General features: G+C 34.5%; 1 protein-coding gene across 1 annotated transcript in view; it reads left to right on the top strand.

Moving 5' to 3' along the window:
- Positions 1 to 16,401, top strand: part of PCDH15 (protocadherin related 15) — a 1,080,236-nt gene that overhangs the window by 679,846 nt on the left and 383,989 nt on the right. The window contains exons 12-13 of the mRNA XM_066242956.1: positions 7,695 to 7,829; positions 9,475 to 9,624. Of these exons, the coding sequence (XP_066099053.1) occupies positions 7,695 to 7,829; positions 9,475 to 9,624 (285 nt within the window). The remainder of the gene's footprint in view (positions 1 to 7,694; positions 7,830 to 9,474; positions 9,625 to 16,401) is intronic.

Below are 16,401 nucleotides of genomic sequence, written 5' to 3'. Positions count from 1 at the left end.
ACATGTCAATAGTTAAACAGCACAGCTCTAGGATGTCCCTGAAATCTCATATCATGGATCTTTATCATTGTTTTAGTAAATGAAGAAGGCACTTTCAGATTTCAGTTTTCTTTCCAGAAGAAAATTTGTTAAAATTTTGTTCTAAGGGACTTTGTAAAGGATAGCAAGGTATACCTGACGTTGGGTGGAGGGTGGGAACTCCTGGGTCTAAAACCTTTGGAAAACACTACCTAGAATTCTACTGGTAGATATTTAATGCCAGTTAGCCTCTTAAATGCTCTGAACTGTTTCCAAGAGTGAGACAGCATGTTGTGGTCCTTACAAGTTTGTACTTCTGAATTAACCATCCCTGGGTCTGATTTCTGATTGTTCCATGTAATGGCTGTATAAATACTGTGTGACTCTTGAAATTGCCCCCATTTTATTCAATCACCTGTGACATAAAAACTATATGGTAACAATCAATACTTCCTTGACCTGTTCCTTCATTTGGGGCTCGTTGCGATGGGCTTGGAGGAAAATTTTTCCTTAGATGATGCCATCTATAGGGATAGTGGAATGCTTAACATGTTGTATAAACATATACATATTGAATAATGTATATCTGTCCACTTTCTTATTATTTAATCACATTCTTTTTTAAAAAAATTATCTACAGTGAATGTGCCATTAGCGGGCAGAATGTAAACAAGTATATCTAATCCCCAAGAGAAAAAGGTTTCTAAAATATCATATATAACTTCTATGTATCTATAATTTAAATAAACTCATTGAATGAGGATATCTAACATACATATCAAAATTTATAATAATATTTAATTAACTGTTTCACAATATGGCCTATTCCTTGGTTGGACAAATAATTCTTAGCTCTTCATATTGACTTAAAACCAGCCTTCTTGTAAGTCATCCATTATTTTTTGTATCTTCTATTTGCCAGCACACAGACTAAATCTACAAAATGGTCATTAATGTTTGAAGATGAATTTATCCTCTTCTGAAACATCTCTTTTTCCAGGTCAGGCTCTCTATTTAAAAAAATATATATATATTCATTATGAGGTTATTTAAAGATCTAAATTAACAAAATAAAAAGTCAAGGCCCTTTTTACTAACTGGCAAGAATTTTACTATATGGTAAATTCTTGCTGATTTTGAGTCAGAATTGGTGAAATTAAACAAAATAAGGAACAGGGCTTAAGAACATAGAGAGATGTATGGCGGTCAGCATAAGAAATGGAGAATAAGCATCAGGCATGAGAAGAGAAGTTGTCACAGCAGAAGCCGGCTCTTCTGAGTTGCTTCAAGAGCAGCCCTGCCAAAAGGCAAATGCAAGAAGAGGTCCAACTTGAATTTATTTGTCCAAAAATTAAGTTTTTTTTCTTCCTTCAAATCTTTGGAAAGTAAGACAAAGTTTTAAGAAATAACAGGGATTGATGAGTCACGGTTTTATTAGCTTTGCATATTTTGAGCCATAAAGAATCTTAAGGTTCATAGTGAAACTGAAAAAAAAAGTAAATATGAATATTTTTATTAATGTTTTCTATAAATATGTAGATGTAACATATATATGAATTGTGATTATATGTTTTTAAGTCCTTTTTATAGTTTCAAAATAGTCCAAAATATAAGTAGAGCAGATAATACACAAGATTTTTAAGAATCATGTCTGAGACTACTAAGGTCTCAGTGGCAGAATTACTAAAAATTGATTATGTAACTCTGGTTATAAAAAAGATAACAGGGAATAATAATCAATAGAGGTTACACATTGACTTGTGGAAAGGCATTAATTCACTTATAATTTCATGTCAATTCACTTCCTTGAATGTAGTGTTATTATTTCAAAATAAAGATATCTTTGAAATTGTAATACAATATTAAAATATCATCTTATATGTTTCATAAATATTGTTACACTATCATGTATGTTATGACATGTCAGGATATTGAGGAATAAAATATTCCTTGGAAGAATGTTGTTAATTTAAATGTACTAGAAAATGTTTTTTTGTTTGTTATTTTGACTGTTTTTAGTTTGTTTTACTAACATGTACTTGCATGCCATGTTTATGTCTGTGGTCATTTATATTTATGTTGCTTATTTCATGTTTAATTTGCACATAGGTTCCACCTGGTGGAGTTCCTGTAGGTACTAGGTGTTGATTTTGTGTTTTTTCTTAATTGCTGTGGTTTCATTTCTTGTTCTTATCTGTTCTACTAAAACAAGTAGGCAATTATCACCTATAAAGACATCTATAACTACGTTAAGTATATATGTAATAGGATATAAATTAAATAATTTACATTATGTTATTGGGTATAATATAAAATTATGTGGAATCCAAATTGCATATAACTTAAAGATAATTTAATTATTGAAAATTACTATATGAAAAACATTGATAATACATCACTGAATTTTTTCTGAAACCATCTAAGCATGGGGTTGAACCCTTTTGAACAAGATACTTCAGATAATTATTATCAACTAAGGCAAATTGGCCAATAAGATTAACTTTTAGTTATTTTTGTATTATGCTTTATAATTTGTGTACAAATAAGTATGCATATGTATATATGTGCATATATATACATTTCTGTGTTGTATGTGCATATATGAGGATGCATATAATCTTGTGTGTGTGTGATATATATTGATGTCCATTGGAGAATGAAAACTGATTTCAAATGCAGTAGACTTCATATTTAAATGAATTTCTTCAACTGTGTATGATGAGATTTCAAATTTGCAATTCATATATTTGACTGTCTTTGCATTTGTAGATGTGTTTTCTTTTGAATTTATACTTTTTGTGCTGTGAGTGAATATGAGTTTATTTTCCTTTCTGGAAAATAATACACAAACCAATGAAGTATTATGTCATACTTATGGTATATACTGTATGTAAAATACTATTACCTTATATCAGCCTTCTGTGAACATATTGATTTAGAATATTAGCATTTATTTTAAATAAATTTATAGACACAAGACTACCTAACATTTATGGTCCCTATCAGAATATTAAGCCAAAGCATTATCTGTCTATTTACACTCAAATATATAATACCTGAAACTAGTATTATCCTTACAAATAAATCAAAAATATTAAAAATGAGTGATAATTGCTTGAACATTTTCCAATCTGCCTTCTTAAATTTTTATACTTAAAGAAATGCAGAGATATTCACCAATAGCATCTATGTATGGAATGAATAGATAAAAAAGCTAGCTATTTTAAATATTCATAAACTTAAAAAGCTATCCTTAAACCAAATATTAATTATCTGTGCAGATTAACTATGCAGAACTAAATATTGCCATGTACAATACTAGCTTTATGTATTATGCTGTCTCCTTTACATAAAACAAACTAATTCTGGGAAATGCTATTTGGTCTCTAGCTAGTCGTTGTAAAATAATTCAAGAAATAGAAACAATTAAATTACAATAGTCAGTTGTGAAAGAATCTGCTTATTCAGTCCTTTGTGCTTATATTATCTTCAAATGGGAAACATTTGAGAATGAAAATCTGTGGCTTTCATAAATTGGTAAAATAAATGGTGTTTTCACATACCATATTAGACTACAGTCATGTATATAAACATTGGTTCACAACTCAACACTCATGGCTATATTGCATTATCATAACACCTGACATTAAAAAAAATGCTTAAAGCCTGACCAGGTGGTGGTGCAGTGGATAGAGCATTGGACTGGGATACGGAGGACCCAGGTTTGAGACCCCGAAGTCGCTAGCTTGAGCGAGGGGTCATCTGGTTTGAGCAAAGCTCACCAGTTTGGATCCAAGGTCACTGGCTTGAGCAAGGGATTACTCGCTCTGCTGTAGCCCCACAGTCAAGGCACATATGAGAAAGCAATCAATGAACAACTAAGGTGTCCTGACGAAAAATTGATGATTGATGCTTCTCACCTCTCTCCATTTCTGTCTTTCTGTCCCTATCTATCCCTCTCCCTGACTCTCTTTCTGTCTCTGTAAAAAAAAAAAAAAAAAAAGCTTAAAACGTGGTGAGTATATGAATGAATATATTTAACAAATTTACCAACAAGTATATAGTTGAATGGAAGAAAAGAAATTGAAATAAATAGAAAATAAATTGAAATAAATAGAAAATAAATTGGCATTAGTCATAAAGTAGAGAATGACTAAGGATTTGAATAAAGGGAAAGAAGAGAGTATTTGGTGAGCGAGTTAAAACTTGCTCAGCTTGGATTACTAATAGTGTATAGGAATGAGTAAACAAATATGTGCTCATTGGCTGACTGTTGTACACGCAGAGAACAAAAAATACCTATACATTTTAAAACCTAATGAGTACATAAAACCAAGGGTAAACCCTAAGGAATGGAACTCATTTTTATTTAGTTTTTATTAATTTAAACTGCATGATAACTAATAGCTTTGATCATTTAAACTAATTAAAATGTATTTAATTGACTAAAATATAACAAAATAAGAATCCTCAATATGTGATTTGATATATATTTATTTGTAAATATTATATAATTTTGTTTTTGAAATAATCTTCTATTAGCTAACATTTTCTTTTTTTTTAATTCAGTCAAAAGAGGGAAGGCAGAGATAGACTCCTGCATGCACCCTGACCGGGATCCACCCGGCAAGCCCACTAAGGGTCAATGCTCTGCCCATCTCAGGCATTGCTCCATTGCTCAGCAACCAAGCTCTTCTTGGCACCTGAGGTGGAGGCCATAGAGCCATTCTCAGCTCCTGGGGCCAACTCTCTCCAATTGAGCCATGGATACAGGAGGGGAAGAGAGAGAGACAGAGATAGAAGTGAGAGGGGAAAGGTGGAGAAGCAGGTGGAATCGAATCCTGGACATCCATATGTCCAGTGGATGCTCTACCACTCAGCAAACATCACATTCTAGCCACGCTAAGCAATTTAAGTCATGTGTTGAAATAAAAACTGAAGAGCCTATTTGTAAATATTAGTGTAAATCTACTTGACTTTTTACAGCTCTTAATAACTTTGATTATTATCCAACTAGACTGATGGAAATTTTCTGTAGTATTAATATTTTATTATTCCAAGATGAATGTAGCACACTGATCTTATCAAAAACATGAACATAGAAGCTACCATGCTATATCTAACAGCTCATAATGAGATATTATGAATATATATTTTGTGTCAGGCTCAAATAAAACTATTTATTTCAAAGTTATTACAAATAAATATATATTGAAATTTAATATATAAAATATATTATAGATTAAAATTTTCCCACTTTTTAATGTAATGGTATGTATTTCACTTGTCATTTCTGTATAGAAAATATGTTTTATTTAGAAATTAAATTTAATGGGGTGACATTGGTCCATAAGATCACACAGTTTTCAGGTATACATCATTGCATTGTGTGCCCACCACCCAGAGCCAAACCTCTTTCTGTCACCCTATATTTGGCCCTCTTTATCCCCATGACCCTAATCCCACTTCCCAAAAGCACCGCACTTTTGTCTATGTCTGTGAATATCAATTTTATATCCCATAGATGAGTGAAATCATATTGTCCTTACCTTTTTTCTGACAGACTTATTTTACTTAACACAATAATCTCAAGTCCATGCTGTCCCAAATGGCAGTATGTCATCATTTCTGAAGAGTATTACATTGTATATATGTACCACATCTTCTTTATCCAACCCTCTACTGAGGGACACTTCGATAGTTTTCATGTCTTGGCCACTGTGAATAAGGCTGTGATAAACATGGGAGCACATATGTCTTTGCAAACAAATGTTTTCAAGTTATTAGGGTAGATACCAAGTAGAAGGATCGCTGAGCACATGGCAACTATATATTAATTTTTTGAGGAACAAGCTATACAGTTTTTCATAGTGGCAGTACCAGTTTAAATTTTCACCAGCAGTGAATAAGGGTTGCTTTTCTCCACAATCTCTCCAACATTTGTTATTACCTGTCTTGAGGATAATAGTCAATCTAAAAAATGTGAGGTTTTATCTCGTTGTAGTCTTGATTTGCAGTTCTCTAACAGCAAATGAAGATAAGCATCTTTTTCTGTATCTGTTTGTATGTCTTCATGGAAAAGGTATCTGTTCAGGTCCTCTCCTCAATTTAGTTGGATTATTTCTTATTGGGTGCTGAGTTTTATGAGTTCTTTACATATTTTGGATATTAACCCCTTCTTTTTTTATTTTTTTTTATTTTTCTGAAGCTGGAAACGGGGAGGCAGTCAGACAGACTCCCGCATGCGCCCGACCGGGATCCACCCGGCACACCCACCAGGGGGCGATACTCTGCCCATCTGGAGCGTCGCTCAGTCGTGACCAGAGCCACTCTAGCACCTGGAACAGAGACCAAGGAGCCATCCCCAGCGCCCAGGCCATCTTTTGCTCCAATGGAGCCCCGGCTGCGGGAGGGGAAGAGAGAGACAGAGAGGAAGGAGGGGGGGGGGATGGAGAAGCAGATGGGCGCCTCTCCCGTGTGCCCTGGCCGGGAATCGAACCTGGGACTCCTGCACGCCAGGCCGACGCTCTACCACCGAGCCAACAAGCCAGGGCCTATTAACCCCTTCTTGAAGCTGTTGTTTGCAAATATCATTTCTCATTTGGTTAGCTATCTTTTTATTTTGTTTTTGTCTTTTTGTTGTTGTTGTGCTATTTCATATATTTTCAATCTAGTCCTCTGAAATAGTTTAATTAAACTAAATATTTCCTCTTGGAGAATTTTTACATTAAAATAGAAAAGTACAAGCATGATATTTGTAGGTAATAAATTATACATAATTAACTTTATTTTTATTTTACATTAAATGTGGGAATAGTATAGTAATATGCATATGTGCATATTATTACAGCTAAAACTCTGCTTCAAATTCTACAACTAAAACTCACTAAATCAATTTCTTTTTTTTCTTTTTTTCTTATTTTTTGAGCCAAGTAAAGTTCTAGAAATATTGATATTAAATAAGCAAAAAGAATACATTTTATTGGATTGAATTCTATTTATTCTTTTTCTTACTATTTTTCCTTTATTCACATTAATTTCACTAGTACTTATTTTATTAGTTTGTTTAGTACAATTTGAGTCATTGTCTTTTGGATAGTTCAGCTTAATTATGTGTAAATATTTAGGAAAATCTCTTTTTTCTTTAAAATTTTTTAATACAGTTGTGCATATTGTGTAATAAACTTTAAAAGTTACTTTCCAGCCCTGGCCAGTTGGCTCAGCGGTAGAGCGTCGGCCTAGCGTGCGGAGGATCCAGGTTCGATTCCCGGCCAGGGCACACAGGAGAAGCGCCCATTTGCTTCTCCACCCCTCTGCCGCACTTTCCTCTCTGTCTCTCTCTTCCCCTCCCGCAGCCAAGGCTCCATTGGAGCAAAGATGGCCCGGGCGCTGGGGATGGCTTTGTGGCCTCTGCCTCAGGCGCTAGAGTGGCTCTGGTCGCAACATGGCGACGCCCAGGATGGGCAGAGCATCGCCCCCTGGTGGGCAGAGCGTCGCCCCATGGTGGGCGTCCCTGGTGGATCCCAGTGGGGCGCATGCGGGAGTCTGTCTGACTGTCTCTCCCTGTTTCCAGCTTCAGAAAAATGAAAAAAAAAAAAAAGTTACTTTCCAGGTAATGAATTAATAGTTGTTTCAATTATTAAAGATTTTAAATAATGGCTCTCTTTTTTTTAAAGTCGAAAGACCCAGAGCTTCACCTTTTTCTGAATGATTACACCTCCGTGTTCACCGTCACGCAGACTGGAATTACTCGCTTCCTCACCTTACTTCAACCTGTGGACAGGGAAGAACAGGATACTTACATCTTTTCGGTAAAAAGATTTTTGTGTACAGTATATATGCATGTAACAGAAGGCGATGTCTGTTTAAAACTAAAATTTCAATTATTTGAAAGGAAGAAGTATAATATTTATACCAGAGAATATCAATAATATGCTCTTCAGAGTGATAGCTTCTCTTTCTGTTCATAAATTTGTTTAGTTATGTGACCATTCTTTCCAAAAAAATTAATTTTTGAGTTAAGACAAAAATATGAGAATTTCATTCCCCATAGACCCACAATTGACTAAACTGAGATAATATAAACTAGAATCTACAATGTAAAGAATTATTTCCTAAACTTTATTTTATTTATTTTTTGTTATTGCATTTTTAATTTTGTCATTGAGTTAGGCCAGTGGTTCTCAGTTGGGGATGATTCTTGTACCCCCTCCCCACCCCATCTTTTTTCCTCCCCCAGGGACATTTATCAATGTCTGGATACACTTCTGGTTGTCACTACTGTAAGGAAGTGCTATTGGCATCTGATGGATAGACAAAAAATGCAGCTTATTATCTTATAATAATCTTACAACACACAGGACAGCTCCGTTTCCCCTCCAACAAAGAATTATCTGGCTCAAAAATATCAGTGCTGAGATGGAGAAATCTTAGGTTAAGTTAATCAAGAAAAAAAAAGAAAGATGAATAAAGTTGTGAATCCAAATTCCTGAACTAGATTTGTCAATATGACCTAATAGAAAAGTACTGGTTTGAGGACTTACACAGCAGTTCTTCTGGAGAAGGGTACACAGCAGAAGACCTTACACCAGAGCTTCCAGAGAACCCAAACTGACAGTTAAAACTTTGCCGAAGACCAGATTTCAGAAAGTCATTCAAAACAAAGAGCATTGTGTTGCATCACTGATTTTCTTTTGCCAAACCTTCTTAAAGTGTTAATATGTGATTAAATTATTACTATTAACTACAGCCAATGAGTCCTATAAAAACTGACATTTTATGAAGAGATATTATATGTCTGGGGCACCCACTTTCTTGACTGATTAGCATTTTAGGTGTAAAAGCAACTATTAAATTGTGTACAAAAATTTAAAAGTAGAGAATATTTTCCTATTATTTTTTTTAAAAATTAAATACTCGTTAACTCCTAAGAATCAACAATGTTATTAATGTTATCAGCTCACTTCAACATTTTACATATCTGCTTATTTAAAAGATGCTTGAAATTGAATACATTAAAAATAAAACTGAATTCTTTATAAATGCTTCTTAACACATTAAAACACTTTGATTATATTATATATACCAATCTTTTTCAACCACCAGTATGCAAACAGTCTGTTAGAAATTTCTGGCTAGTCTGGGAAAGAGTTATCCATCCTGATGTTGTATGAAGATTATAGACCAAATGATCTTAGTTGAATTTGTTTATGCTCACGATGATTTTGGCCTCATTGGTCCCTGAAATAATTCTGTTTTCACCAGTCTCCAAGTATAAAAATGTTAAAAAACCACTGATATATTCTATTATATTTTTATTACTTTCTTTCTTGACAGTATATATTAGAAACCTTTTAAGGGTATAAATTACATATAGAATACAAAATGTAAGAGTGAATTCTGTACTGCTTATGTTTGCACAACTTCTGTATTTACTCTATTTTTCTATGCCCAAAGATTACAGCCTTTGATGGTGTTCAAGAGAGCATGCCAGTTGTTGTCAATATTCGAGTGATGGATGCAAATGATAACACTCCAACCTTCCCTGAAATATCCTATGATGTCTTCGTTTATTCAGACATGAACCCTGGGGATAGTGTCATACAGGTAACTACCAATGCAATATAAAGTTATATTCTAAATAGTTATGTTCATGGTCATCACAGAATACATTGGTCAAGAAATTGCTTAAGAAGTGGAAATGAATTTCAGACTACTATAAAGTATAATGCATCTTAAAGACCTTTAAATACATGCTTATTTTTATATAAAAATGTACCTGTATGCATTTAAAATAGAATTAACTACATATTAGATTCGAACATAGCCATTTGACCTGCTTATATTTTAAGTTTAAAAATTTAGTACATTGATATATTTAATTAATTAATTTAAAGAATATATTTAATATATTAAAGTTTCAAACATTAGATATATAGTTTAACACTTCAGATTGTATCAGGTTATTTTAGACATGGTTATTTCTTTTGGTGATAAATACAAAGGACTGCATTAATAAATTGGCAGAAAATATTATTAGACACTGATTACTTGGACTTACAATGGAATCATTGATTTTAGCAAGAAAGATTAAGATTACATCACAAATGATATCTTTAAAAATACAGATATCTGGCAAAATATTCTTAAATTGTCTTATTTTTATTATTAACTGTACTAATTACATTTAAATAAATAATGTTATAATCTTTTCTTGTATCTTGAGTATTATGAATATTAATTATAAAGAAGTAATAATAATATTTTTCTTGAGGAGTTTTAGAAATCTGGAGAACAGGTGACTCTAGCACTTTTTTTGTGACAAACAGAAAGAGAGACAGAGAGGGACAGATAGGGACAGACAGGAAGAGAGAGATGAGAAGCATCAATTCTTTGTTGCAGCACTTTAGTTGTTCATTGCTTGCTCATATGTGCCTTGATGGGGAAGGGGCTCCAGCAGAGCGAGTGACCCCTTGCTCAAGCCAACAACCTTGGGTTCCAGCTGGTGAGCTGTGCTCAAACCAGATGAGCCTGTGCTCAAGCTGGTGACCTCAGGGTTTTGAACCTGTGTCCTCTGCATTCCAATCCGATGCTCTCTCCACTGCACCACCACCTGGTCAGGCCAGGTGACTCAAGCACTTCTCAAACTGGTAGTACATCAGAATTTTCTAGCAAGCTGTTTAAAAATAGAGATTACTACGATACTGCTCAGCTCTTCTAGATCTGAACTTCTATGAGCAATTCGTAGGTAATCATGTATCCATAATGCCTGGCATATAGTAGATGCTTGATAAATGTTTATTTGAGGACAAAGAAAGACTTACAGGCACGTAGATATGAATGAATGAGAAGATGTTAATACATTGGCTTTTGCAGTAGTTCTCACTTTCCTGTAGTTTAACTTTCCATAGTTTCAGCTACATGAGGCCAACGGCAGTCAGGAAATATTAAACAGAAAATTCTAGAAATAAATAATTTATTATAAACTGAACTTCACCCTGAGTAGCCTGATAAAATCTTGTGCCTTCCCACTGTGTCCTGCCCAGCAGTAAATCACCTTTGTGTTTAGCATATTTGTGTTTATAGGCTTCCCACCTGTTAGTCACCTGGGTCATCAGACCAACACAGTGTTTATGCTCAACCCTTATTTTACTTAACAGTGGCCCCAAAGCACAAGTGTGATTTGGTGAAAGGATTAAGAAAAAAAAAAGTTATAAACATAAACAACGCTGTGGTGATGGGGAAAGCTGTGTGGGGGCAGATAGAAGAGGGTGAAGGGAGGAAAAATGCTAACGGAAGGAGGCTTGACTTGGGCTATGAATACACAATACACTATACAGACCCTGTATTATTAAATTGTACGCTTCAACCCTTTATACCTATATAATCTTATTAAATAATGTAAACCAAATAAGTTTAGTAAAAATGAGTATTTTGAATATGCCAATGAGAAGCTTCTTTTATGTGAAAATTCTTCACTTAATAAAGAAAGAAAAAAAGTTGGATGCTGTGATTGCTAAGATCTAGGTAAGAACAAATCTATCTGTGAAATTGTGAAGAAAGATAAAGAAATTCCTGATAGTCTTGCTGTCACACCTCAGACTTCAACAGTTATGGATACAGTGTGTGATAAGTACTTAGCTAGGATGAAAAAGCATAAAATTTGTGGATGGAAGACAGGAAAAGAAAACACTTTTTCGATTAATGGCAACAGGCTGTGGCTGAAAACATTGTGCTTATTGAGAACTTCAGCAAGAGATGACATATTTTCTGCCAGTAAGTGATAGTTACATGGATTCAGGAATAGAATTGGACTGAAAAATATAAAAATTACTGGGGAAGCTGTGACTGAAAATGAAAAAGCTGCCGTCACATTTCCAGCAGAGCTGAAGACAATGATTAAGGTTTCATGCTCTCCGAGTTTCACTGGAGTTCTTGTAACATATCCCTCTCAGATGAAAGGGGACTACTGTATTTCTAGTCATTGATTGACTCAGAGAACTTCATTTATCTTTACTCAGGCCCTCTCTCCTAGGAAACTAAATTATAATTACATAGATAAAAGAATGACAGTTATTATTTTTTAAGAATGACAATTAATTTATTATCATTCCTTTAATTAAACCTGATTCTCATCTCTATAATAACATAATTGAAAGTAAAAGTAAGTTTATCCAGATAAACAGCCAGCAGGGAACTGGATACTATAACTAAAAACACAATAGCAATTATATGGTAGAATCTTATCTAAAAAAATATTTGCTTTAGTGGATCAAAATCTTATTTCTGGCATTTGAAGCCCACAAAAGTTAATTTCTTTTTTATATTTCTTTATAAAACCATCTTGCTTTGCCTTTAAGAATTCTTTTATATATATTTTCTGAACTGTGCAGATTATGAAGATACATTGTAGTTTCTGTCAATATGTTTCCAATTAAAAGAATTTTAATGTAAAGAAATAAAGCTTTATAATTAGTATTTTTAGTTTTATTGATCCTCTGTATTGTTTCTTTAGACTCTATGTCATTTATTTCTGCTCTGACCTTTATTATTTCCTTCCTTCTACTACATTTGGGCTTTACTTGCTGTTCTTTTTCTAATTCTTTTAGATGCAGGGTTAAGTTGTTTATTTGAGCTTCTTCTAGCTTCTGAAAATGTGCCTGTAGTGCTATGAACTTCCCTCTCAGTACTGCTTTTGCTGTGTCCCATAAATTTTGAGTTGTTGTATGCTCATTGTCATTCGTTTCTAGGAATTTTTTTATTTCTTCTTTAATCTCATTCTTAATCCATTTATTATTTAACAACCTGCTATTTAGTTTCCATGTGGTTGAGAATTTTTGAGCTTTTCTGTTGTGGTTCATTTCTAGTTTCATGCCATTGTGATCGGAGAAAGTGCTTGATATGATTTCAGTCTTCTTAAAATTGTTGAGAGCACTTTTGTGCCCTAACATGTGGTCTATCCTAGAGAATGTACCATGAGCACTTGAAAAGAATGTATATTCTGCTGCTTTAGGGTGAAAGGTTCTGAAGATATCTATGAAATCGAGTTGATCTAGTGTTTCCAATAAGTCTGCTGTTTCTTTGTTTATTTTCTTTCTTGAGGATCTATCTAGTGATGTTAGTGGGGTATTGAAATCCCCTACTATTATAGTATTGCTGTTGATCTTGCCCTTTAAATCCATCAAAGTCTGCTTTATATATTTGGGTGCTCCTATATTAGGTGCATAGATATTTATAATAGTTATATCATCCTGTTGGATTACTCCCTTTATCATTATGTAGTGGCCTTCTTTATCTCTTACTATATCCTTTGTTTTAAAGTCCAATTTGTCTGATATAAGTATTACTACCCCAGCTTTTTTTTTCATTTCCATTTGCATGAAATGTTTTTTTCCATCTTTTTACCTTCAATCTATGTGTATCTTTTGTTCTAAGGTGTGTCTCTTGTAGACAGCATATGTATGGGTCCTGTTTTCTTATCCATGCAGCTACCCTATGTCTTTTGATTGGATCATTTAATCCATTTACGTTTAAGGTTATTATTGATATGAAGTTGTTTATTGCCATTTTTTTCTTTAAAGGTGTATTCCTTTTTTGCTATATTCTTTTCCCACTTTGATCTGTTTACAACAGGCCCCTTAACATTTCCTGCAGCATTGGTTTGGTTGTAATGAATTCCTTGAGTTGTTTTTTGTCTGAGAAGCTTTTTATTTCTCCTCGATTTTAAACGATAGCCTTGATGGATAAAGTAGTCTTGGTTGTAGGTTCTTGTTCTGCATTACTTTGAATATTTCTTGCCATTCCCTTCTGGCCTCAAGTGTTTCTGTTGAGAAGTTGGATGTCATCCTTATGGGGGCTCCTTTGTAGGTGATAACTTTTTTTTCTCTTGCAGCTTTTAATATTTTCTCTTTATCACTTAGCTTTGGTATTTTAATTATGATGTGTCTTGGCGTAGGTTTCTTTGGATTTCTCTTTAATGGAGTCCTCTGTGCTTCTTGGACTTGTGAGAGTTTCTCTTGCATTAATTTAGGGAAGTTTTCAGCTATAATATGATTGAACAAAGTCTCTATTCCTTGTTCTTTTTCTTCTTCTTCAGGAACCCCTATGATGCAGATGTTATTTCTCTTCATGTTGTCACAGAGCTCTCTAAGGGTTTCCTCTGACTTTTTGAGTCTCTTTTCTCTTTTCTTCTCTGCTTTCATGCCTTCATTCCAGTTGTCCTCCAACTCGCTGATTCGATCCTCAGCTCTATCTATCCTGTTTTTAATTCCTTCCATTGTGGTCTTTATTTCTGATATTGTATTTGTCATCTCTGACTGATTCTTTTTTATACTTGCTATTTCTTTATTTAGGTGTTCATAATGACCATCCATTGTTGTTCTAAGATCCCTAAGCATCCTTAAAATCATTATTTTGAACTCCGCATCTGGAAGTTTGATTATTTCCATATCACTCAGTTCATCTTTTGAAGGTGTCTCTTGTGGTTTCATTTAGATTGCACTTCTTTGTCTTCTCATTGTCTCTTTTGGGGTTTTTTTATTTGTAGAGTTGGTTGAGTCTAGGCTTGGTGTTGTCTGCCTCCAGTTTTCAGTTACTTCTAGGTCTTCTTGGGTTGGTATTAGCTGTTATCTGTAATCTACTTTCGGATTTGGGCAGCTTTGAAGTCTTGATTTGTTTGTTTTCTTAACAGGTGATAGTCTTTTTACTGATCTCAGCAGGGGGCTTCCTTGAAACTGTATTCAGGAATGCGGTGGGTGTATCCTGAGACTCTGAAGGCCTCTTTAGCCAATTAATCTCTCTGGGGGCAGGGTGTTTTCTCAGCTTCAGTAGGGGGAGGTGTATCTCAGATTTCCATGGAGACCTGAGTTACTGCCCCTCCTCCCCACTTCTTGTTTTCAGCTGTGTCTTGTTGCGCTGATTGGAGCTGGATAGATGTCCAGAGATCTCTGATCTGGAAGCATCTCAGCTCTGTTTTGTGAAAGGTTCAGTCCCTCCCCCAGCTATGGCCGCCTGCAGCATGGATGAGTCACCTTTTTTAGTTTGTCTCCTGCATTCCTAGCCCCTCACAGTCTGTCCCTCTCTCTGTCCTTTCCACTTGGGAGATAAGCTGGTCTTTTCAACGCATCTCGCTCTCTGGTTACCAGGCCAGTGGCTGTGAGCAGTAGTTTCTGCCCTTTTCCTTTGTGTGAGATCCCCTCTGGGCTCTCAGCCTCACCCCCCCTCCGTTCCTGTAAGCAGGGGAGATTCAGGCACTCTCTACCAGGTTTGTTGTGGCTTCTTCTTTGCTCCTTGGTTTTTGAGAGCTGTTCTTGTAGTTCAGAGTTGGTTTTTCATGCTGATTTTTCCTAAATTGATTTGTACTCCAGTTTGGTGGTGAGAGCTGGGTGTCTGTGTGTCTGCCTCCTTTGCTGCCATCTTTTCCTCTATAATTAGTATTTTTAAAGCTATTTCTGATATGTTGAAAAAGAGTGGTGTGACTATAAAAGATTCTATATGGAGCTTGAAATAATAGAATATATATAGATTTCTCATTGAGAGACATAACAAAACAGAGTTACGCAGAACTGTGATCTTCAAATGCCCTTTAAGGGTCACAAACTAAGTTCTTGTGCTCCTCTCAATCCTAAATTCTCATCAACTTTGTCTTTCCCTCATTAACCCAAAGGAGATCAATTAGTTAAATTTTTGGTTAGTAATCAGATGTCAAACAAGTAAAATATTAGAAATAAAGATGACAATGAGAACTCTCTTCCACACAGATTATCAGATAACAGAGTTTAACTATTATAATTAAATCATTTCTATCTATCATTTTCAGTATAGCCATGAGACCATCTTGGCCTGATAAAAGTAAATAATTATTTGAGTACACCAGGTTCTTATTGTGTTATAGCTCTACAGTAAATAGATAGGCTAGTCATAAATATGTGAGTAACTAAGACCTTGTTGAATATAGGTATAAATTAGTGTTCTAACTTTATTTCTGTCTTACTTGACTGTTGTAAAAAGAAACAGAGTAGGTCTGATGTATATGGTTCATGAATCACACTTAGAAGAGACACGCCATAAAATAAATATGGTATCTTTCATAAGTGGAAATGAAGTATAATCAGATTATTAGCACATCTCGTGTTCAGGAAAGCATTGCTGTGATACATGGGAATTTTTCTCCTAATTTATGCAGCATTTCTTATGCTGCATGAAATACCAGTTTGTAGACAATCAGTGAAATCTCACAGGTTGACACTAATGGATAGTATGCTTTATTGTCTTAAGGTCTCATTTTACAAATGGCTAGTTTTCTTAAAAAACCAAATGCTCTCTCTGACCTGTGGTGGTGCAGTGGATAAAGTGTCAACCTGGAAACACTGAGGTTACTGGTTC

Source organism: Saccopteryx bilineata, chromosome 9 (genome assembly GCF_036850765.1).
Source record: "Saccopteryx bilineata isolate mSacBil1 chromosome 9, mSacBil1_pri_phased_curated, whole genome shotgun sequence".
NCBI classification, from domain to species: Eukaryota; Metazoa; Chordata; class Mammalia; order Chiroptera; family Emballonuridae; genus Saccopteryx; species Saccopteryx bilineata.
The sequence above is the reverse complement of the archived record's forward strand: the minus strand, read 5'-3'. Positions and strand labels throughout refer to the sequence as shown.